The sequence below is a fragment of the Myodes glareolus genome, chromosome 18 (genome assembly GCF_982192425.1).
Source record: "Myodes glareolus chromosome 18, mMyoGla1.1, whole genome shotgun sequence".
NCBI classification, from domain to species: domain Eukaryota; kingdom Metazoa; phylum Chordata; class Mammalia; order Rodentia; family Cricetidae; genus Myodes; species Myodes glareolus.
The window spans coordinates 61,512,178-61,537,602 of record NC_142043.1 but is presented as its reverse complement, the minus strand read 5'-3'; the positions used below and the strand labels follow the sequence as shown (position 1 = coordinate 61,537,602).

Genomic DNA, 25,425 nt, shown 5'->3' with positions numbered 1-25,425 from the left:
GAGTTAGGCTGGACTAGGAGAAGATGCCAGCGAGATCAGAATCTTTCCTTCTGAATCCCCTAGGGATCCCCTCTTAACCCTTCAGACACCCCATCCAGTAGTGGGCCAGTGGGCCCTGGAGTTGGTGCCATTGTATATATAGACAGACAAACAGACAGACAGATAAATAGATAGAATGAGATAGTATAGACAGGCAGACAGATAGATGTAAAGGGGGTTTATTAGAATGGCTTACAAGCTGTGGTCCAGCTAGTCTTTCTTAAAAAAAATAATTTATTTTTACTTTGTGTGCATTTGGTGTACATGTATGTCTTGTCAGATCTTGGAGCTACAGACAGTTGTGAGCTGCCATGTGGGTGCTGGGAGTTGAACTTGGGCCTTCTAGGAGAACAGCCAGTTCTCTTAACTGCTGAGCCATCTCTCAAGCCCCAGCTAGTCTTATAATAACTATCTATCAATGGAAGGTTCAAGAATCCAGTAGTTGTTCAGTCCATAAGGCTGGATGTCTCAACTGGTCTTCAGTAGACACTGGAATGCTGAAGATACAGGCTTCAGTGCTAGTGAAGGACTGGACTTGCTAGCAGGGAAGCACAGACAGACAAAGAGCAAAGCTTCCTTCTTCCATGTCTTTATATAGACTTCCAGCAGAAGGTGTGGCCAAGATTAGAGGTGAGTTTTCTCAGCTCAAAAGATCTGGAGATTAAAATTGTGTTTTCGTACCTCAAAGATCTAGATTAGAAGTGGATCTTCTGACTTCAAATTAAGCAGAAGCCCCTCACAGGTGTGCCCTCCATTTTGGGGGTTTTAGTTCAGTCTAGGTGTAGTAAACTTGACAACCAAGAATGGCCACTGCAGCCATACAGTGGTTGGGCCTGTTGGGGCAGTGTGGCAGAAAAGCGCATTCGTTTCAGTGTGGAGCTAGCAGTGCTTGCTTCCCTTTGTGTCACTAATCCTGCTGCATGGAGGGTGGGCGTCTCCCTCTACCTTGCTTGTATCGTCAGGAGACCGAGAGAAGAACTGGTGGGATGGCATGAAGAGACATCAAGGAAATCCCCCTCGTGCCTTCAGGGACAATATCCCCCGACTACTTTTGCTTGAGGCAGGCACCAACCCTGCTTAGAGAAAGCATACCTGATAACCAATTGAAGAAGGAAGGCCTGGCAAAGATCTGGTCACAGTGCCAGTGTGACGGAGTCACATGGATCACATGGATCAGTGACTCATCATGCTATCTGGGCTTCTTCAAAGTGGTTATAAACTGCAGCAAGGGAGAACACTTCCTTGTCTGAGTTTTTATCCTGCCTGGTTTCTGTCCTCCCACAGGTCCCACAGCCATTTAGCCCCCCCCCCCCAAATCACACAGAAGTCTACATTAGTTATAAACTGATTGGCCCATTAGCTCAGGCTTATTATTAACTCTTATAGCTTATATTAGCCCATTATTCTTATCTATGTTAGCCACATGGGTCAGTCCCTTTTCCAGCGGGGCAATCACATCTTCCTTCTTCTGTGATTAGGACAGGACTGGGGAGGAATGGGCTTCCTCCTTCCCAGAATTCTGTTCTCCTTGACCCACCTCTACTTCCTGTCTGGTTGTCCCTCCTATATTTTCTGCCTGGCTACTGGCCAGTCAGCATTTATTTAAAACATAATTGACAGAATATAGACAATTGTCCCTTACCAACACTTGGGCTGCTGTGAGATACCCCTCAATCTTCAGAATGGGAAACAGGTTAGGTTCTGAGATGGGTTATGCAGTGTGCACACATCTTCCTTTCTTCACCCCTATACCAGTAGACAGTGGCATCCTGGTACCATTTGAAGCTAAGATAGTAAATGCATCCCCCATGCCTTTCTCTTGTCTCCTATTTTTACTTTAGGATTATAGGAGGGAAACAAAACCTAAAATTCCGCCATTTGTGTAACATTTTACAAATTATAGAGTACTTTACACAGCCCTGAAAGGTGGGTATTTCATGATCCCCGTTTAGAACGAGGAGCCGAAACTGAGAGGAACTGAGTCACAGGGTTAGCAGTGGGAGGGTGAGTGGAAGGTTTTCTGCAGAGCAGGCCTCCCATGGCCACGGTCCTAGGAGCGGGCTCCTACCTCCCAGAATGCATCTGTGCCAGGTTCTCCTTCTGTTTGTTGACCCAGAGTTATGGGCAGGTTCTGTCCTCCAAGAACAGAGCCTTGGCATCGCCTTCTGCTCAGATGCCACTGTGACCAGCACCCATTTTCTACAGATGCTGCATGCTCTAGGATCCCCCAAATTCCTTGCTGGTTATTCTTTGAGAGGTTTGTATTTTGTGTGCACAGCCAATTTTCCTTTTGTGAAAGTCACATTTTAAACATTAATTTCTAGGCGTTCTTTCCATTTATAAGTTCCTACTTTTGATTAAGACATATAGTTGTCTTATTCATTGCCGAACTCTATAAATATTGAATGTTGTGATAGTTAATAAGACTCATCAACCTAACGGGATCTGGAAATCTCCTAGGAGACAAGGCTTTGGACAGATCTGTGAGGAATGGTCTAGGTTAGGTTAGCCTCTGGCCATGTTTGTGAGAGGTTATCTTGGTTAACTGAAGCAGGAAGACCCACCCTAAAAGTAGGCAGCACTATTCCCTGAGCTTGAATCTAGACTGCATAGAAAAGAGGAAAACTGGCGGAACACTGGCAGCCGTCACTCTGCTTTCTGACTCAGGTTTCAGTGTGGCCAGCCACCTGGACTTCTCGCTGTGATGGACTGTTGAGGATTCAGTGTGGCCAGCCACCTGGACTTCCTGCCATGGTGTGTTGAATTATCAGCCTAAATATGCCTCTTTCTCCTTTAATCTCTTGTTTATCAGGGAAATTTATCACAGCCACAGGGAAAGTTACTAATGCAAATGGTTTCTTGTAGTATGTATTACTTTACGTTGCTATCTCTGTCTAGAATTTATTTTAATGATCCTGATTCAGGCTGGAAAGCAGTTGTAGTAGAGGGCTGCTTGTTTGTCCTGGCCGCCCAGAACTAAAATAATCACACAGAAACCATATTATTTAATTCACTGCTTGACCCATTAGCTCTAGTTTCTTATTGGCTAACTCTTACATATTAATTTAACCCATTTCTATTAATCTGTGTATTGCCATGTGGCTGTGGCTTACTGGGTGAAATTCCAACCGGCTCTGGCGGGGCTACATGGCTTCTCTCTGACTCCGCCTTCTTCCTCCTAGCATTCAGTTTAGTTTTCCCCACCTAACTCTATTCTACCCTATCAGGCCAAACCAGTTTTCTTTATTTAATTAGGCAATCATATTCACAGCGTGCAGAGGGAAATCCCCCATCAAGCAGTTCTTCTCCAAGCATTTCTAGTTGAGCTCACTGAGCCCATGAAACTGGTTGGCAAGTGATAGTGGGCCAGAAGGGCAGAAGCAATAAAGAAAGGACTTGGGAGCAGAAGAGAGCCCACTGGGGTCAGAGTGACTCTTGTTCTGAACCAGGGCCCATACACCTGTGCCATATTTCTTACCTGCCTTGTAAGAAATGTTAGAAGTTCTTTAGAGAGAGGGAAACTGTTAAAGCTACATTCAAAATTGTTTTGAACTAGATGAAAATGAAACCAGAGTGACAAGAATCATTGAAGTAAAGATTGAAAACCAGGTGACTTAGAAAATATAATTAGACTTTGATTAGGCAGAGAGAGGAGAGGAGGAAGAGAAGAATGAGAGTGGGAGACACACACACACACAGGTGGGGGGAGGGAGGAGAGAGGAGAGAGAGAGACAGAAAGACAGAGACAGACCAGGTCCCCATTATCTTTAAGGGCACACCTCCAGTGAACCGACTTCTCCCCAGTGGGCACCTGAAGAGCTGTCAGTGCCTCTCAGTTGAGCCCTAGACTGGTACCCTATCTAGCCTTTGACATCTATGTCATAGGAGGACACTTAAGATTAAAAAGAAATAGGCAAAAACTGCATAAAATTCACAAAGTTAGTAGATTATTACGTCCAAGTTTCAAGAAATAAGACTAATATACAAAAATAAGAGTTTTATATACTAGTAATGAACAAGCAGAATTAAAATTAGAACACAATACCACATGAGCACCCCTCCTCAATACTTAGGCAAAAGGAGCACATATACATATATGAAGCAAGCTATTAGAAAAAAACCTGATAAATGAATCAAAGGAGAATTAAATGCAGGGATAGATGTTCCATATTCGAGGATTAGATTCAGTTTTGTGAACGTGGCACTTTGTCATAACTTGGTAATAGAGTCACCACAATACAAATAAACATGCTTACTGGTTATATTTTGGACATTGACAAAGTGACTCTGAAGTTTATTTGGAGAAAAAAAAAACAGACCCAGAATAAAGAGGAAAACAGCAAAATGAAGTTACTGACTTCAAGACTCGCTAGACGAACCAGCCCAGTGGAGACTTGCCACCAAGCCTGATGACCAGCGTTCAATCACCAGGACCACATGGTGGAAAGAGAGACATCTGACTTCCGCATGTGTGCCTTGGTATGAATATGCACACATTTGCACACATGTGTGCATTCAAAACTTTAAACTGCCATATCACGATAGTGTTGTATTGGTAAAAGAATAACCAAGCTAATAACTGAGAAGATCTCAGCTGTAAGTCACATAAGTATGATCTTTGGCCAAGAAGCATAGGTGAACATAACAGTTGGGACAACTGCAGTCCGCATGCCATAAATACATAAATACGCAAACAAACAAATAAATAAATAGGAAAACATCAACTCAAAATGGATCACAGACCTAAACACAAGCTGAACTAGAAAACATAGGAGAAAATTGAGATGGCTTTTGGTTTTGCTGATAGGATGTTAGAGTGACAGTCTATGAGGAAAGAAGTGATACATTTTGTTAAAGTTTTCCACTTCGTAGAATAGGATGCTGTCAAGAGAGTGAAGAAATAAGCTCCAGATTGGGAAATATTTATGGACAATATAGCTGGTACAGCACTGGTATATAAAACAGAGACCTTAAATTCAGATCCTTCACTAAAAGGAGCATATGTAGCAAATATATGAAAGATGTCCCACATCATATGTCGTTAGAGAAATGCAATTTAAAATGAGCGGTCATGACATACCTACTAGCACTGACAACACCACAGGCTACTACATTTGCTCTCTCTCTTTCCTCTGTCCCCGCTCTCAGTGGGAAACAAAATGTTAAAGCCATTTGTGAAGATTTGGTCAGTTTCTTACAAATGACACCTTCTCATATATATGATCCCACAGTTATGCTCCTTGATATCTACAGAAATTTGTTGAAAAGTTATATCCACACAGAAATCTGCACAGGGATGTTTACAGCAGCTTCATTCATAATTCCCCCAAAATTGAATACAACAAGGTTTGCTTCAATGCATAAGTAAAAGATGGTACATTCAGACAATACTGTAGTCAGTGCTAAAGAGAAATGAGCTACCATGAAAAGACATGAGAAATCATAGACAGTTATTGAGTGAAAGCTGATTAGAATAGGCCATAGACCATATGATTCCAACTTCATGATGTCTTAGAAAAAGCGTAAGTACAGAGACAGAACAAAGATGAGTGATTGCTAAGAGGTCAAGGATTGGGAAAGCTGGGTGGAGAGATGACAGAGGGCTTCTTAGCGCAGTGACAACAGTTTGTGTGACACTGTAATAGTGGGTTCACGTCATTCTTCCTTTTCCCAATGTCAGAGTGTGTGTGACAAGTGTAAACCCTGAGGTAAAGTCTGTGTTGTCAAGGAGAGAGGTGTCTCAGCCTGGCCTCACAGTTATAGTAAGTGTACTCTGGTGGGAGACGTTGATAAGGAAGGGGACTTGTGAGAGTATGAGGGCACACATGGGTAATCAGTTGCTCGTGAGCCTAAAACTAGTCTTTAAAAGTCTATTAAAACACTGGATGGTGATGGCACATAACCTTAATCTCAGTACTCGGGAAGCAAAGGCAGGTGGCTCTCTTGAGTTCAAAGCTAGCCTCATCTACAGAGTGAATTCCAGGATAGTTAGGAAATCCTCTCTTAAAACAAAGCAAAGCAAAACAAAACAAACCATCCCCCCCCCCCGCAAAAAAGATGAAAACAAAACCCAAACTCAAACAACAACAACAAAACAAAAACGGAAAAAAAGAAAGAAAAGAAAAATCTATTAAAATAACAAAGCAATCAGAGTTCCTGAACACTGTCTTGTGGAAGCGTTCTCTTAACTATGAGGGATGCAGCAATTGTGTGTTGCAGTTTTCCCATGAAGAGAAACTCTCCTGTACTTTGTTGATTGATGGGCTGAGAAGGCTGACCTGTGTGGTACATCACTCAAGCTGCACAGTTCAGAGACCACATCTGGCTCAGCACTAGCAACGGGACTAGCACTTGGTTGGTGGAGGTGGGCAGGTTTGTCATTGACTTGTCCTTCCTTTTAAGTAGAAATAGGGAGTTAAAGGGGTTAAACTGCTTTGTGACTTTAAGTCTTTGATGGCAAGCTGACTCCACAATCTTCCCAGATGCTATTTGTCGGGGTGGGGGTGGTTCTCAGAGATCCTAACTGACCTTTTTCCTTTCCAAGACCAGAGAAGAAACTAAAGAGATGGCTCTGGCGCCTGCCAAGCGTCTCCACCCCAGTTGTGTGATTTGTAACGGGTGAAAATGTCCAGCTGTCACTTGACAGCACAATGGCCCTCGTGATGCAGACTGGGGCAAAGATTCCATTTGTCAGTTTAATTGGGGTTCATGATAGTGTTTAGGTCCGCTGAAATGGGCAGAGCAAGGCCCAGTATCTGGTAATTTCTGAAGGCCTGTATTTACTGGTTTCTGCTTGTTGCTTGCTGCTTTCAGCCCCTCAGGGAAGGATTTGGAGAAAGCTTCATACACATTGTAAGGTTGGAGGTCTCCTTCCCTAGAACCTAGCCTCCCTTTCAATCATGGGCTCTGCTCTGTGGGCAGTACAGCCTGAAAGAAGCCCTGATTCTTCTTGACTGAGTTGGTAACACCTATTTCCATTACACATTGTCGTGCATATCTTATCCTTGAGGCCACCACGGCCGCAGGGCTGTGGGCCAGCACACCTGTGACCCAAGCAGGGCTGTCAAAACATTGCACCCTCCTACTCTACGTCCCATTTTGCTACTTGGTCAAGACTTGGTCTTAATGCTGCACACAGTGCACAAGCCTCTGAAAGTAAACTGTGTCACAGAAAGGTGTTGCTGATCCGAGAAAGTGGCATCAGTCACATAAACACTGTGACACCCTGTCGTGATGAATTAGAGTCAGGCCAGCACATACTCTCTAGACTAGCCTGGAAGGAAATAGTTTCAGTCTTGTAGTATAGTTCACTTCTGCCTTGGGAGCAAGAAGTAGCTGTGGACAATAACGCGAGCAAGTGTGGGTTATTCCTGTTAGTGTTAAAATTATAGAAGCAGGTGCTGGGAGGGCTTGGCACTGGGCTACAGCCAAAGCCGGACACATTTTTGTCTTTGAGGCTGCGGTGTGCTTGATCAGGCCATAGTGCTCTGCTGCCACCTGGTGGCACTGATATTACACACTCAATGGCGTCACTTTATTTTCATAGTTTGGGCTTCATCATCAGCGGGAAGCACCCAGTCTATGTGTACCTTTCTGAAGTTGCTCTATATGGAAGTTCTGTTGACTACAGCAGCCCAGTGTACAGGGCACAGATCTGAGCTACAGCTGTGACCTGTGTAATTCTCTGTGTAGACTCTCTAATGTACTCTGTCCACCAGCTCATGATCAGAGCTAACGTGCCCGAAGCTACACGTCAGTTGACTTGAGTTTTCCGTGTTTCTGTAGCAGCATCCTTTCCTCAGAAAGGCATGGTATGCTTCATTAGTTGTGTTCCTACCCTAGCTTCCGCTCTTTGCTGAACTCTAAACTGGTCCTTGTCCCTGAAGTAAGCAGGAGAAACGTTCACTCAGTGAAAGTTCATTCCTTAGATGGCTTTCCTATGGGGCTTCTGCTGGAAATCGTGTTCTGTTGCAAGAGGACCGGCTCATATTCACAGCTCATAGGGAGCAGGTTTTGAGAGTCCCACACTGGCCAACTCCCTGAGATTCTCATGGCCTTGAGGCCCAGGCTCATCACGCATCTCCAGGCTCACATGTGCTTGGGTGAGCAGCCCTGTGTTTGCTACCCTCTCCTGGATCCCCCAGGACTCCTCATCCCTGGCAGGTACCCTCGTGCACCTTCACTCCCCACACTTCTGGTCCTAATGAGATTCCCATCCAGACATAGCTGGGAAAACACATAGGTAGTGGGGGAAGCCAGCTGCCACCGGCTCCCTGGTAACAGAAGAGCCCCTCTGTGAGCTGGAATGGGAACAGCTTTAGCATCAGACTGCGTGACCGACTTTTCTTGATTCCAAATGTGCCATGGTTGCCAGAGCCTAGAAATGTGTCTGCTTGTGTTCATCCAGCCCCCTACTTTTCTACAACCTATGGCTGGACTCGGGTGAGGGGTCATGTGGTGAAGTTGTGGGTCTTCGCATTCTGAGATTAAAAACATTTTGGGGGTGTCTAGGAAGAAAGAAGTAGGTGCATAGCTTTGTTCAGAGCTTGTGAGTTGTACCTTAATCGATCATCTCAGCTCCTGGCTCAGCAATGACCTCCTTGCCACTGCTCTTTCCACAATTACCCTTCTCATTGGCCTGTTGCATGGCTCCCACACTTTTAAGTCGTCTCTGGGCTTCTTGCATACACTTTCAAACCTTCTGTTCTGAAAGCATCAGGTAGTTAGTGCTGCTAGCCGTGTGCAGTGAGCAGCCAGGGCACTTGAAATACTGTGCCTCCTCACTGCAAACCCAGGTACAAGGAAGAATCAAATTCCAGAAAGTTCTTGTTGGTTTGGTGCCTGCTGCTGATGCCCTGGTTGGCTCAGGTGCCCTGGGCCTCTGCTGTACAGAATCCACCCTCCTGCCTGTCCTAGAAGCCACCGTATTTGTCACACTTCATAAGAGGGGAAGCCTGTTTCCCCTAACCTCCTCCAAACTGGAAGGTGGTGCCCAGAGCACCTCAGGACTCAGTCTCACCAGGTCGTAGCAATGGGCAACAGCTCAGTGCTTGCCTGCTCACTTTACAGCTGTAGGCCAAAGTCCCACTCTCATCTGTGGACCTTTGCTCATGTCCCCTAATGTTCCAAGAGGGTTTTTTTTTTGTTTTTGTTTTTTTTTTTGTCTCGGAGACTGTGAGGCTGTAGCCCCAGGAACTGTCTTGGCCCTGGGCAATGGGAGGCCACCTTCACCTGCCCTTTCCAGAGCCCACATGGAGGCCCTGTGACCTGTATCTTGAGGTACCTCTTCCGTGATTTAGATGAGGACTATGCTGAGACAGTGATCCCTTTATCATACCCACAGCCACACTACAGCATCTGTACAAATGTGCACCAGGTGATACAGCTGCAGGCCTGAGTCCCACCCATGTGTACTGACTCCTGAGAGGCGTTCAGGCTCCCTCCTCTGTATCTGAGAATTCAGAGCCCTCTCTAGAAAAGTTCTTGGACACACAGCTTTACAGGAGCCTCTAATGTATTGATGTCACTATATAAAGGCAGAGCCTCAACCTATGAATAGCAAATTCATTTAGAGTAGTGGTTCTCAACCTGTGGGGTCGAATTTGGGGTCAAATGAATTTTTCATAGGAGTTGCCTAAGACCATCAGAAAACAGATGTTTACATTACAATTCTTAACAGTGGCAAATTATAGTTATGAAATAGCAACAAAAGTACTTTTATGGTTGGGGGCTCCACAGTGTGAGAAGCTGTATTAAAGGGTCACAGACTTAGGAAGTTTGGGAACCACTGATTTAGAGAGAGTAGATTGAAGACAGGAGTCTTAAGTGAGTTATAGAATATGATGCCAGGGTGGCTGCACCATCGAGAAACTATGTGTGAGCGTGTGTGTGTGTGTGTGTGTGTGTGTGTGTGTGTGTGTAATGTGTATATGTGCATGTATATGTGTATGTGTGTTCATGAGTGTGTATGTCCATGCATTCTCGCATTCTCCACTCAGCCTTGGAATGGACTTTTAGGGACACTGAGGGGCAATGCTCTGAACAGTTTCCTGAGTCAGGTGCAAACAAAGAGCAGAGGTGACCCTGGACAGCCAAGAGCTTTCTCAGTGTGTCCCTGCCCAAACCATGAAACTGGGGGAGGGGGTGAGGGGTGGGAGGCTCTTCTCTAATGAAATACTTGTTCTTTGTTATTTATGAAAGACATATTCTTAATGAGAGAGGTTAGCTATCAGTAGTTGATTGTTTGGCAAAATACTGACATACGCTAACATGGTGCTGAACATATTTCATAATTAGGCTTTCCCCCAATGGGAGAGGAATCAAAAGAATGGAGTCACCATCTGCTTTGTCCCTATTGTGTACAAATAAGCAGCCCTTGCCTTCTTCTCCCTTCTCCTGGCCCAGGCAGCTCCCCAGATCAGCAGCGGCCTTTTATCCTGCCCCAGTATGGCATCCTTTCCCAACCTCTGCAGCAGCTGCTTCCTCAGCCTGCATCTCTGCAGTCCATTCTGCCCTCGTGATGCCTCGTCCATCTTTCCTGGCCCCATTTAAAGGTCTCCTGAGGCTTCTTTGCAGCTAGACTGCTCCGAGGACCTGGCTCTGACTCTGAAGCTGTGGGCATGTCCTGAGACTTGCCAGGTTATGATAGCTCTCCCATGATACCCCAGAAGTCCTCATAATCTTTGCCCCAGGCTTCCTGGGGGGGGGGGCTTCCTGGGCTCTATGATCTTGTGGAATGGTGTGGTACCAAGGGTGAGTTCACTGCAGCCCTTTGGTCTTACCCCCTGGGTTATGGCATCTGTGTCAGGGTACTTGTGGAGTCTGATATCTGTTCGTTTGTCCCTCCAAACCTATCATGGACCACAGGTCACACAGTTGGAAGAACTATGGAAGAACTATGGATGAGGCATAAGCTCCACTTCCTTATAAGGAAGGAAGTGGGCCACCCTTGCCACCTCAGTTTTCCTTGTCCTTAGGGCCATGACCTGCAAGGCTGAAGAATGGTAAAGTTGAAACACTTTGAGAGGTTTTATTTTTCTTTTCTAGTAAATTTACCAACACAACTGAAGAGTGTGTGTGTGTGTGTGTGTGTGTGTGTGTGTAAACAGATGGGATTGGTCATCAAAATTCTTCCTCAAAGTGATATGGAAGTAGCAGAACTTTCTAGAGTATCAGTTTTCACCCTGCATGCTTTATTCCACAGGCTTCAGAGCTCCATGCTAAATGGAAGCTATCTTTGAAGGGTCCATGTTCCAAGGTGAACCATGGTACTGGGACCCTTTTCAGGGACAGGCCATTGAACACAGCCAGGAGCAGCTAAAGAAACTAATGTGGCCAAATTGAGCTTCACAAAAACAGCCACTTAGTGCTCGTGTGGGCAGTCTTATGGATCATCTCAAATGCTAGCCTCTCAGTATGGTGGACCGAGGGACTGTCTTTATCCAGCATGGAGACAAAGGGCCAAGCCATTGCTCAGGCAGCCCTCTCATCACACCATGCTCCTTGAAGAAAGGACCAAACAACTAGGAATCAGACACAACATTTTTCTTTAATGTCTGCAACAGTTTTGGACTTTTCTGGGAAAGATACAGACATTAATTTTAAAGCTGAAAAAAAGCAGGTTTTTCACAGTGACACTAGTAGAGGCCTCACTGATGGCCACTGTGGTGGCCCTTGTCCACGTGCCTCTTTCTACGTGGTTTCTCAGTGTGCTCAGGAGAGCTACCTATCTGGCCTTTTGCTGATTTGTTGGATGGACTATAGGGAGCAAGGGCTGACCAGCAGGAGGTACTTCCTGTTTCTCCAGGATCTCATTCTTGGCTTGCCCTTGAGCCTGGCCAGACACTTCCAGAGCCCAGGCCTCTGGCCATGTGCTAGAGTAGTCAGAACGTATGCCAAGGTCAGAACCAGAGGCCAGGAGCCCTGGCAGTGCTGTTTCTCTGAGTGAGGCACAGACAATCCACACACACATAGCAGACCTGCAAGAACAGGCCAGCTTCCTCACCGCACACTCAAGGGACTGAAGTGATTCTGGACATTAGACCAGGAAAAGCAGCATGAGACCATGGCTGTGCCCTTCCTCTTGGCACTGATCTGTAGGAAGAGGGTTGCATTTACATTTATACATTTGCTACTTGGAGGCAAACTTCCATTAGTTCTTACTGTCTTTTCACTCGGGACTTAGAGGTTTGTGGCACCAGCCTGCATCTTCCTTATGAAGAGGTCCACTCCTGAGATTCTGGCAGGTCCTGTGGGTGCAAGAGCCCACATTTCAGGTTTCTGGAGCCATGGTTGTTCTTAACCAGTTTTAGAAACCTGGAGTCACTGCCAAATGACTCCTCAAGATATAATGGCTGCCCTGGCACCAGGGAGTTAGGGAAGTGGACAAGGAAGCCCTGCCAAGGACAGCTGGGCATACTGTGTTCTGATTGGTTCATTCCTCATGGCACAGCCTGTGTACAAAGAGCCTGGGTGACATGGTATGCTTCTTTTGTACCCACACACATGAGAGAATGTTGAGTATTGCCTGTGTGCCTGTTATGTTCTTTGTAGCTGCTATGTCCCCGTGGGAAATGTGATGTGTTTGGGATCCTCATCCTTTGCGACTGATAATGCCTATGATGGGCTGATCATCCAAACATCAAAATAGTTGCTGCTGTTTTTCCTAGTGCACCCCAAATCAGTAGGTGGCAAGGGGAGCTACATTCATAATTTGACCTCTGCCTCTCCCTGGTGGCATTCCCATTGTGAACAGAAAGAAGGGATTTCCTGGACTCCCATTGTCTCCTCTCTAGCTGCAGGGTGGGGTCTCCAGGTAACATAGGAGGAATGACTTTGTAGGTCACTCTGCTTTCTCTTGGTGACCAGTTTAATGATCCTTTCCCTAAATGTTCCTAATATTGTGTAAATGGTGTAATTGGTTAAAGTTATTTCTGGTTCTAGCACATCGTGACCACTGACCTCTCTTCTTTTTCTGTTTCATATAAAACTTTCTGGGATTGTTCTCTGTGACCTACAGTAAGTTGGGTTTTAGGTGGACGTTTCAAATGTGTTAAGATGTGTTGACTGTGCCGGTATCATCTGGTGCGCTGTCCTTGGTGTCTACTCTAAAGGCTCCAAATAGTTGTACTGTTTTGTTTAGGGAATAGTGATGAGAAAAGCCCTAGTATGGTATTGGAGATCAGACCCAGGGTTTTGCGAATGCCAGGCAAATATTCTCTCACTGCTCTACGTCCCTAGCTCTTGGAATTTTGAATGAAGGCCTCATTACATATTGTAGGCTGGCCTCATTACATATTGTAAGCTGGTCCTCCTGCTCCAGCTTCCCAAGTGCTGGAGTTACAAGTGCAAAATGCCATACCTGACTGTTATTTTGTCTGACATGTGTGTGCATGTGGAGTTTCATAGTGTGTGTAAGTGCACATGCACATATGTTCCACAATTGCTTTCCATCTTATTTTTTGAGGCAGAGTCTTTGCTGCAACTTATCAGTCTGGTTAGATTAGCTGGCCAACAATCCCCAGGAATGCTCCTGCCTCTGCTTTCTCAGCTCTAGGATTATAAGTATGTGCCACTGCATTTTGCTTTATACGCAGGTGCTTGGGGCTGAACTCATGTCTTCATGCCTGTGAAGCAGCACTTTCTCAGCTGGGGCTTCTCCCTGCCCCCTTGTTTAACTTGTTAAGCATTACTTGGTATCCCACACACTGACTTCAGGGCCCAGCTCCACACTGTGGCACTCAATTCAGTGCCACATTTGTACAGCAGCTTTCCCAGGTATAGAACCCGTGAAGAAGTGTGGGATAGGTTTCTGTCAACCTTGGCTAGCATGAAATCCCTTTGCACCATATCTTCTCTTTATTTGGCTTGGAACTTTATGCTGTGGGTGAGTAATACACAGCTGCTAGACACAACCTCCCGAAGCTGATGATCTGCACCGCTCTGGGAAAGGCAGACACAGCCTGGCTAGTGACTACTATTGGTGCATTGATCTCACAGGTCCAAGCACACGATGCTGTTGTAAGTAAGCCTTTTAGATGTTCCCTACCGATCACCTCTGTCTGAGTGCCATGACTGTGTGCCCATAGAATATCTAACAAGTAGCAAGGAGGTCCATGGAGAAGTGAGTGCTTATGACTGGAAATCAAGGTCTAGTGTGGGCACCAAAGACAAATTCCTAAAGTGAGAAGCCGAGAGCACAGATCGAGGCTGGAGAAGACTAGACGGTGCAGAGGGTGGCTCCAGTAGCAGCGCGGCACGATGAATTGAAGAGATGGAGAAGATTACATTTGTGGACTGTGAACATAGAGAACCAGCAGTGCGCTTAATGTATAATCTAATAACTGTCATTTTAAACTTGGTGCCTATGCAGACATATATGCTAAATATTACAAGTGGAAGATATGTATACTAAATGATCTAAGTAGATGATACACTAAATATTATAAGCAGATCCATCATACAGATTCCTCAAGGATCTCCTCTGGGACGCCTGTGGGAAATGGACACCTTCATCATGTTCCTTTGCCTCTATGGGGCTGTTCAGACATCATCCCCAAGGTCACCTCTGCTTCTCACATAGAAGGTACACAGCCTTCTCACATAGCCTTAGACTTGACCACTTCAGAGACATTTGCTGCTCTAATGAATGGGGCAAAGAAAGGCGGCCAAAAACCCAGTTCTGGGATCAAGGCCTTGGTGCTCAGAGCTCATACTCCCCTGTGTTTCTCTTTTAGGTAGGTGAGCTCCAGATAAGCCGGCCCTGCCAGAGACCTCCGTGTTTGGTGGCTGGTGCCCTGAGCCACAGTGCGCATCAGCATTTGGATCTATGGACCTGCTCTGAACCATAGAGTCTGCCTATGGGGGAAGGTGAGCTGTCCCAAAGCCCCGTCTGTGTGTGTGTTTATTTGTCAGACTCACCGTTAAGGAACACATGTGCTGGTAGTGCTACTGTTCTTGTTCTATCCTGCTCCATTCTACCAGGCGCTGAGGGTCTGTGTATACTTTGGAGAGCTGGGACTCCTTTCCAGAGCTGTGAGCCAGTTATGCTCACACATAGGCTGGAACCTGTCTCCTGGAGTTGGCCTGAGCAACCAGGAATCATGAGGCCAACACAGGTTTAGGGAATGGAGAACAGGAACTGTGCTAGGCTACTGATGGGCACCATGGGTACTGATGACCAGCATGGGTACTGATGGGCACCATGGGTACTGATGGCCAGCATGAGTACTGATGGGCACCATGGGTACTGATGGCCAGCATGAGTACTGATGGGCACCATGGGTACTGATGGCCAGCATGAATACTGATAGCCACCAGGGGATTTTAGTCCTATTTTCTGCTTTCTGATACTATGGTAGAAGGAAATGTTTATTTTGGATTGCTCATTAGCATTCTGATGTTAGGGCTAGTGCTTTCTGGTTGGGCACATTGGCACTAGAGAGATTTTTGCCTCTCATTGCAACTTTGGATGCTATGAGTTCTGGAAAGCAAAGGACAGTGAGAGATGTAAGGGCCCAAAGTTACCTTCTCTATTCCTTCAGTGCCTCTTCCCCGGGCTCACTGCAGCCCGGACCTGCATGTTGAGTTGAAGCGCCCAGAAAAGGATGAGAAAGGGCCCACACCACAGTTAAAGTCTTCGGTGCACAGACAGTGAGGTCAAGGATGCACCTAGGCCCTGTACGCAGGTACTAGAGGGGCCACAGAGCAACTGACTGGAGGGTTAGTACTTGGGGAATCACTCTGCTTTCCACCCCCTCTGTCCTTCAGTCCTGACTGGCACCCCTACTCTAGCTCCTTACCAGTCCCCCAGGGAACTTCATAGATCGTCCCTTGCTGGGCCAGGCAGAGCTGGGCAGCAGAGCTGTGAGCTGTCGAGGTGGGAAAGGATTTGCAGGAAATGAATTATACTGGGCAGGGCCTGGATATGGCTGTGCCTCAGAAGGAACAACACCATCTCATCCTATGTCACGTGACTTTTCTGAAGAGTTATTTCTATTCATCCCAGATAGAGAGGGCAATGACGGACCAAAGGAATGATTGTACCTTGGTAGACTAATGAAGTTATTGGAATTACTGACAGCAGCAGAGATAAGAGGTTACTAACAGGAGCAAGGGGAAATTATGGGTAAACAGCTATATACCACTAAAGGCTTCTTATACCTCCCACTCTACCCCAGCAATTACTGGGTAGAATACTGTTGAGGGGGCCTGGTGTAGGTAAAGGGACTTATCTGTGGGTCTTGTAAAGGATCCATAGAGGTAGTTATACTCTAATTTCAAGATGTTAAGGGCCATGCTGTGCCTGGAGGTCAGAGTCCTACCACGCGCCCTCTGTGGGGCCAATGTCCTGTGCTGACTAGACTTCCCACTGTTGTGTGCTTTAGGATGAGATGGAGAGCTCCCCTTCCCACCTCTACCAAGTGGAGACTGATCCTCATAGGTTCAGTCACCAGAAAGGGTCTGGAACAGTCTGGAACAGATCTAGAACAGTTGGTGACTAACAAACTCCTGAAGTCCCCGTTCCTACAGCCATGTCCCTGCACTGCTCAGAGCACACCTCTCGGACTTGCTGTGCCCTGTGTGATGCTCCATGGTCCTCCCCAGGCACACATTCCCTGAATGAGTGGCCATGCAGGCTCATGGAGCAGCAAGTTCAGGTGCTGAGATCACAGACAAGCATACCTGACTAATTTATGTATTTCTGACTCAGAAATTATATGCTGTAAGTATACATGATGGGGAGATCACAAGACAAAGGGGGGCATTCTCAGGACTAGATAAGTCACACCCACCTAAACCTACTACAGTTCTAGAGACTGGAAGCTCAAAATCAAAGGGGCCAGAAAGTCTGCTGGTGTCTGGGGATGCAGATGCTTCCGTGTGGAACCTCCTGGAACACGGCCTCCTTTGGAGACGCAGATAGGTGTTTTCGTGTGACAGGAGGACCACCAGCAAAGAGGGCCAGACTAGTCTCCCTGAGCCTCTTGTGAGACACTAGGTAGAAGGTTGAGGTCACAGCCCTGTCACCTTTCACAGGCCCAAATACTGGCATGGTGGAGATTGATCTAGCTATCTTTCTTTGTTTTTTGTTTTTTTTTGTTTTGTTTTGTTTTGTTTTGTTTTAAGTAGGTTCTCACTATATAGTCCTAGCTGGACTGGAATTTGCTGTAGACCAGGCTATCCTTGAACTCACAGAGATTTGGCTGTCTCTACATCCTGAGTGCTGGAGGCATACACCGCCACACTTAGTATATTTTCAACATACAGATTTGAGGGGAAACATATGCCTCAAACCTTAGCAATATTATTACAACATTACTCAATATGCCAATTCAAAATATCTGACACACTCCACTATTGTAGACTCATTATGGTCCTATACACTAAAACATAAAACAGGGTACCTGAAATCCTATTTATAAAGTAAAATATCAGGAATTTGGTACTAATACCTAAACCTAAATGCATTAACAGGGGAAAGTATTTACTGTATAATACTAAATGCAGAAAAGGGGACAAATGTGGGCACTTTGGTCTTATTTTGTTTAAAAGATACAGTAATGGAACCTAGACAATACGTCTCCCAACATTACAGGTCCCAGACTGGTGGTCTTTATGGGGAGCACTTAATATGTTATTTCTCTATACTGGATATCCATTGTTTATATTATTTGCTCAGTGAGGCTTTAGGACCCCTCTTTCTTTTCTGTGCTGTGGTGAGCATTGCAGAGTTAGTAGCAATGTCTGTGTTCACAGTAACTGACTCCTTCCATGGTACAGTCTGCCTTCTGGTACAACCCATAGCTCCTCCTGTCCTTCTCCTTCTCATATATGCTCGCTTGTGTCTCCGTCATTACCTCCCCTGGTCTTGTTTAAGTAGCTGGATAAAGTCAGTGTATCAGTATCAAGCAGCATGGGATAGCAGCTCTCTCCTGCCGGTAGCAGAAATGCTCAGCCTGATGGTGGCCAATGTGCATGCTACCCCTCCATTTAGGTCTCAAGTACTTAGCCTTGTGCACATCACAGCCTACATCTGGACCACCTTAAATGATGTAGCATGCTTATCCCCTTCCGAGCGTGTGCATAGGCTTGCTTTTCAGGGCTGACTACAATTAAAAATATCGAAAGCAAGCATTTCCAGTCTGTCATTTTGGGTATCTAACCTTTGTGAGGACTTTCCTGTTTACCTGGTTCCTCGAGAACTTGCAAGTGTGTCTCCAGTCAATCCAAGGCAGCCCCATAGTCAATGGCTAGAGACCTGCCTCTGCCCAAGCTGTACATGGACGGTCAGCACGATGACAGCATCTGATACGAAAAGCTGTGTCTGGATTAATGCTTTCCAGCCCCCCTCCCCATTTCAGGCTAAGCTGCTATGTCCTGCAGGCACACTGGCTTGTTCAGTCCTGTTGGGGGCAGGAACCATTGAAATGACAGCCATGAGTGCTGGGTGCCCCTCCAAGGGCACAAGGGGAGCTGGGCGAAAAGTAGGTCACATGTGCCTGGGCGATGTCACGCGGTTCCCACCCCAGGCCAATGGGATGGGTGGCCTCTTTCGGTTGAGAACAAAACATCACTCTAATTTTTCTCTTAGCATTTCATCTTCTCTAAACGGGGAGAGTAACCATCTGTCTGGCTCCCACACCCAACTCGATCCTCTTGACCCTACAGGGCTGCTTTGTTCGGAGGTAAGGGGATTCTGTGGGCCTGGGTGAGTGGTCAGCTGAGCAGGACAGGTCGCCGAGACTGAGAGTCCTAGCTCAGATCTTCAGGTGGTGTGGCAGAGCATGCCAAGGTCACATATGTGTTGGGAGAAGGTGCTGAAGGAATTGCCATGACGGTGCGCAGACCTCTGCTGGGCTGTGGGAAGAGCGGAGTTAGGTTGTATGTACTAGCGGCTTTAGATATTGGGTCCTCCACTTTCATAATGTAGTTCTTTGGGGGAGGACCAATGGCATTTTAATGTTCTTTACTATTGAGGTCACGTTATTTGCGAAAAAGAAAGCATTCAATTTTACGGATGTTTTGTTGGTCAAAAATACCAACTATGGAAAGGAATATAATCTCTACCCTTGGTCATAAGAACCATCCTTAGGAACGAGGGTCCAATGCTCTCTGGATCAACTAGTTCCTTCGGTCCTGTTGGAGACTTAAACCTCTGAAGTTACTCAGAAAGTTATTTGCTTCCACAGATAAGAGTACTATGAAGCTCAAATTCAGAACCCAAATAGCAAAAAAAAATCTGTGCACACATATTATTAATAAATGGAAAAGAATATTTTGGAGTTTAATTGAGCAATTTACTAGTTCTCTTATTGCCAGGCAGGGCATTGAACATGATTACCACATGGTAAAGCATATGTGAATGTATAGTAGTTTTTAAATATTTATAAAAACAAATATACATTTTATGGATTATAAATAACAAAATTTCACATTTTCCCTGTCTGTAAATGAGCTCAAGTGCTCAGTGCCTCAGGATGTTGCAGTGTGCGCATTTGGCAAGCAAGTTGCATGTTTAACAAGCATATATGTGTTTGCAGGATCTAGTTAGATCTGCCTTATTCAGACATGGGGAAATGCTTCCAGAAATTGTGTACCAGAACAAGAATTGTAGCAAGTTAACCTGTGTGTTCCACCAGGATTTTTTTCCCTTTCAGATGAAATTTGTGTTTATTCTAGTTCCCTGGGGAACATGGGTGTGTGCCCACCAGTGTAAGGGTGAGCACCAGAACTTTGGGTTATGCACTGTGGTCCAGCTCTGTTGTGTGGCACAGCAGCTGTTCCCTTGGTGACAAAGCAGGGCTCATAAGGACTCCTTGTACAATCATCCTACAGCCTTAGAGTGAATTCTATATGTTTTCTAAAGAGTACTTCTTTAACTGGCTACAATCTTGAGGGAGCGGAGAGTTTCATTTGTTTGGGTTTTTGTTTGTTTGACTATGACAGAGTAGAAATGCGCAACATTTTCCTTATATGGAGCTGTTACTCTGTTGCCTGGAGAAAGCCCCATCCACTGATGCAGTTTTAGCATTGCCTCGTTCCTTGTGCCTCCTGTAACATGTATCCTGGAAACTAGACTTAATGTGAGGACTCAACCGCAGCATGTGAAGACGGAAGTGTAAGCTGTGACAAGCCTACATGTTCATGTGACATTTGAAATCATAATGTTCCCCCATTATTTCTTAGGTGAGGGGTGAGGGCTGCTGCCTCTGGAAATGAACCCATTACTGGGATATGGGCATGCTTTATGCTCCCCATACCCATTAGGAAAGATTACAGCACAAATACAGTTGTGCAGAAGCAATAGAGCCATGTCCTGGGGTGATGTACAAAGGAGAGTCCTGACCCAGACTGGAGTGCCTGACTCTGTGCCTGTCCTCTGCCCCCATGCACACTGTACTTCCTGTCCACATCGCCCTCATCATATTCATCGTGCTGAGCCATGGACTATGTGGGACTTGAAGGGCCACCTGTTAAGTTTGGTCTAGTAGTGCCTTATAACAAGCACAAGCCACCATTCCATTATTCTGTGTCTGAGATGTATGTGATGTTCCAGGAGACAGCTGGGCCCTGCTCAGAGGCCAGAAGCCCCAATAAAGCATTTTGTCACTGAGAAGAGGGCCCTGGGGAAAATTTGCAGTGAGGAGCACCCCACAGCTGGAGACATCCTGATTCTGATGGAGTAGGCTTCAGAGGACCAATGTTTCAATACTGAGAGCTGGGATCAGGAGGTCCCCAAAAGTGTATGGGGCCATCCACTGCAGAACTGTTGGGTACAGTGGTGCCTACCATGTGTTCCAGTTTAGCCACAGAGCATCTGGCCTCTGTTTTGGCTGCTGTGCTGATGAAACAGAACAGGTTTGTCCAGGTGTGATCTCTGCACCTCCACCATCTCCTTAGGACCCTGTAGAGATGCAGAGTCTATTCTGAAGTCAGAACCTCTGGGCTGGGCTATGCAGAACAGGCCTCCCTGGTGATATATATCATGCCCACTCTGAGTGTGAGAACCCCTGGTGTGGCTGTGACATGAAAATTTAAAGGTGGAACTCCTGATGCTACTGGAGTTGGATGTAGAGGATACGGATTTGAGTACCAGGTCTGAGAGAGTAGAGGATGCTGCTGCCCATGAGTGATTGCCGGGTCAGATGCAAGCAGACCACCTAGTGGGGCATTTGAGGTCAAGTCACATTGCTTCAGTTGTGTCCAACCAGAGCTTTCTATAGGAAAGGACACAGGCTGCCCCCCCCCCCCCGCCACCTATTGGAGCTGAGGCTTGTCTCCAGAGATGAGGAACACACACTTGCTAGAACTCAAGGTTAGGATTAGCATAAGCCCAAGGCCAATGCTGGAGCTGGGAAGATGTGCAGAAGCTGCAACTCCTGATGACTTGGGACTGCCACTGGGAAGGGTAGACAAAGTGGAGCAGTCTGGAGAGGCGAGGAGACTGCAGTAGCTGCATTTGAGCGCTAGACAGATGGTCTTCGTGAAGAAAGGGCCTGTCTGTAGCTGAGAAACAGGCCGTGGCAAAGCTGAGGGCTGAATGGGACAGCCTAGATGTAGACTGTGTCTTCCTGCTTCATGGCAATGAATGCTGCCTGCCTCCTTCTCTTCCTTTACACAGGCACACACATTCTAACCGCTGGTGTGGGGCACAGTCATTAAAAACAATGTTGAGGAGAGAAGGAAAAAGGAACCTGTATAAGAATATGCTTGCCTGGTGGTGGTGGTGCACACCTTTAATCCCAGCACTTGGGAAACAAAGGCAATTCAAGACCAGACTGGTTCCAGGACAGCTGGGGCTACATAGAGAAACTGTGTTGTTGGTGGTGGGGGGATATGCTGTGGGAATATGTCATGGGGATATGTCAGGCCTGGTGGGAATGACTCAGTTAGAAAGGTACTCATCGGACCTGAGTTCAATCCCCAGAACCCATGTGAAAAGCCAGGCATAATGGCACAAACACTCCAGCACTGGAGGAACAGAGATAGGCAGATCCCTGGGAAATTGTTAGACAGCCAGTCTAGCCTGCTTAGTAAGGTCCGGGCCAGTAAGAGATCGCTCTCAAAAACCAAAGTGGGTTGCACCTTAGGAATGACATCTGAGATTGTCCTCTGGCTTCCACATGGGTGCATGGATACAAGTGTACATTAATGCAAATGCATGTCTGCACACACATGCTATCAGGAGAATAATCAAAATGTCACAAAGGATTGGGGGCAGAGACAGGAGAGAATGTTTGATTTTGTTTTGCTATAATCAAAGTGACATTTAGATCACTAAGAATGAATAAGCTAGTTGTCAATATTGGGTCAAAATGCTATCAGGCCAATTAGTCTTTTTTTTAAGTACTAAGTTTAAAACTTCACACAACTTTTGGTATAGAATAATGAGCTACAGGCATAGAAATTACATGCTGACTTTTTTATGTCTTTTCTTGGAGAAAGCATTACAGGCCATACACCCCACAGAAGGCCTGGGCGCACAGTGGACAGGTAGGAATGCTGTTGGCTCATCATTTGGGCAGCACCTTTCTAATAATGCTAGTGTTGCAACAAAGCACAAAATTCTAAGCAGCCGGACAGATGAGTGTGCACAGTAGGAAGGAACTGACAGGCAGGAGTCGGGATGGCAGGCTTGGTCGGGTGTGACCTGCATTGCTTTGTGGAACATGGCTGGTCATGTCTGCCAACATATTAGTGCAGACACTCATGTCTCTTCCCTGGTCAAACCTTATTGCACAGAGATCCATGTTTGGAGTGGTTTATTAAAAATAATCAAAATTATTATTAAGTAATAATTCCCATGGTCAGGGCATGTGAAACTTGACTGAAGTAAGTCCTAACACAGCCCCATGGAGACTTAGCCTGCAGACCACAGTGACTTCTTTCCCTGGCTCAAACAAGGTACTGCTGAAGCCATCAGCAGAGACGCGCAAGCACTTGTAGTGGTGTTCACATCGTGTAGCTCCGGTTTGCAGTATGATCTATGATACTGACCGAGACCCACACCTGCCACACAACAGCACAGGTGAATCTCGGCCAGGCACAGAGGAGTCAGAGGGAGCCCTTAGTGGCTCCTGGCAATGCCTTACTTTGGATGGGCGTGGTCTAGGTTATGAATTAGTATTACATGGTAAGTGCCATGTGACATTTGAGCTATCTCCTTCATATTCGTGTGATTTTTGTGCTTGTGCTTAAAGTGTAAGTTCCACACATATATAGTATGTGGTACTTGTGCAAGGCAGGGCTAGGCGAAGCCCAGCAACTCAGATGTGATGTGTGGTTAGCTGGGGTCCCCTCTAGGATAATTCGGTGGCATTACTGTTGTTCTTCAAGAAGACTCTGCTGTGACAACCAAATCATGGGAAGCCCCTGCGCTTGCAATTCGAAAAGCGTGTTTGGGTTGGCTGAGCCCGGTGATAATATCAGCACAATGATGGACCCACAGCTGTATAGTCACAACACTCAAGGGTCCCAATATCCCTACTCTGATAGGGCATTCTTTTCCTGACCGGTCCCTGGTACTGCATCCAGTGAACAACTAGTCTCCAAAGACCGTGGGCCCACAGTACCAGGAGGAAAGAAGGAAGGACCTGTGGCTGAACCACAACCAAACTTCACAATTCCTGCCTCATTGCTTCTGGTAGAGACCAGATGGGTCTCCTATAGCTCTTGCTCAGTAATATTCCTATTCAGCAGCCTCCATAACCTACCTAGCTCTTTCTGGTGGAATTCAGTAGTTTTAACTTTAAGGTATCATGCTTGGAGCTTTAAACTTATTTTGCCTAGGCAGTATTTAAGTTCATAAATCTGCATTTGGGTTTTGGCAAGTAAATACAGCATTTATTTTTCATCTGCACATCTATTCCTTTGTCTATCACACACTGAAATAGAAACGAGCCAAATGCATCCAAAATAAATTAAACAGGCAGCAGCGAGGCTTTTGGGATTAGACCATGAGCGGATTGAAGCCAGAGTACTTCTCTGGGGCACTGCTGTCCTGGGGATTAAGTCTAATCCTGAGCTGCGGAGGAGGCAGGGCAGCTCAGTGCCATCACGTGGAATAGAGGCTACATCCTTGAACTGCCTTTGCTCAGTCCCCTACTGAGTCAGCCCAGCCCGCACATTACCAGACCCTCGGGTGCCCTGGGATCATCTAGTACACAGTTTGTGGCATGAGGGAGATGCTGTCACCCTAGACACACGCATAGGGCATCTCCAGGACGCTGATGTGTGTTCACATGCATTCAGGTCCTTGGCAACCAAGAGATTTGGGTGCAAGGACTTTGAGTGGCAGGGCGAGAGCAGGGGTCTTAGGGAGTTTCTGGGCTGCAGCCTCTATCTCTGGTCACTGAGCCACTAGTCTGTGGATCTCCGGGGCCCTCGTGGGCCCACATCTCATGCTGCTTTCCCCTGGGTTCGGCGAAGCTGTCTCCTGCACAGTGCTGCTGAGCCCAGCTGTCGGCTCACTGAGGCTTAGCGCCTTAATTTGATCCTTCATAGCTTGTAGTCACACTGGAAACTTCGCAATTTTCTTTTTAGTTTTTTTATCTGTTATTTTTTTAAACCTGTTATGTTGCTTCAGATTTATCTAAATTTACTTTCATTTGTATTTTATTTTTTCAGTGTATTTATCTTGCATTTTTTCTTTATGTCACATTGTCTTTACTTTTCAAATCATTCCCTTTCTGTGTATCACTTATTTTTCATTCTCTTCAAATGTTTCGCTCATATGTGTCATTTCTATTGGTAATCTTATTTTTACTTCAGTCTTTTATCTTTTTTCCTTTTATAAAAAAATCATTTGGAAAGATTCTTAATGATTTTAGTTATGTTTTCTGATTTTTTTATTTTAACTGAAGCAATATGCTTTTTGCAGGGCAACAGTGAAATTATTGCCCAAACCTTGCAACACAAAGAAATGACCTATCAATCTAATTTAGCTTATTTTTTCTATCAGGGTTAATCATGATCAATGATTTTGTCTGTGTTGATGAATGAATGTTCTGAAATCATTAATGTGTGCATCCATGGGGACACCCTTCCAGGACAGCTGGGAGCTATGTTCCTCTCTCGCTCCACATTGACCTCCATGGAGATCTTCATGATCTTGGCAGCCACTGTCCATGCTGCCTGCGGCCTCACGAGGACAAGCCTGCTAGAAGCCCTGACCTGCAGTGTGGGGTTGATGGGCCTGTGCCCAGTCACTGTCAGCGTGTCACCACACTGTGGACAGCTTCCTCTGCCCTTTCCCTCATCAATGTATCAAACAGGCAGTGGTCTGTCTACAGTTTTTTTTCTCCCCACTGAGGAGGCTGAGCTAACTATGAGCCCCCCTCAGTAAGTACCTGTTGGCACCTTAGGTACTCTTTGCGTTCTCTGAAG

The 25,425-nt window shown here is 46.0% G+C and overlaps 1 protein-coding gene across 18 annotated transcripts in view; it reads left to right on the top strand.

Moving 5' to 3' along the window:
* Positions 1-25,425, top strand: part of Pcbp3 (poly(rC) binding protein 3) — a 185,625-nt gene that overhangs the window by 110,356 nt on the left and 49,844 nt on the right. For 17 of the 18 annotated variants that reach the window (XM_085679774.2, XM_085679773.2, XM_085679772.2 and 14 more), the window contains one exon: positions 14,775-14,907. In XM_085679774.2, the coding sequence (XP_085535900.1) occupies positions 14,898-14,907 (10 nt within the window). In that variant the 5' untranslated portion in view covers positions 14,775-14,897. Of the gene's footprint in view, positions 1-14,774; positions 14,908-18,647; positions 18,726-25,425 lie in introns of those variants that run through there. The other variant, XM_085679777.2, reaches the window with a different exon arrangement.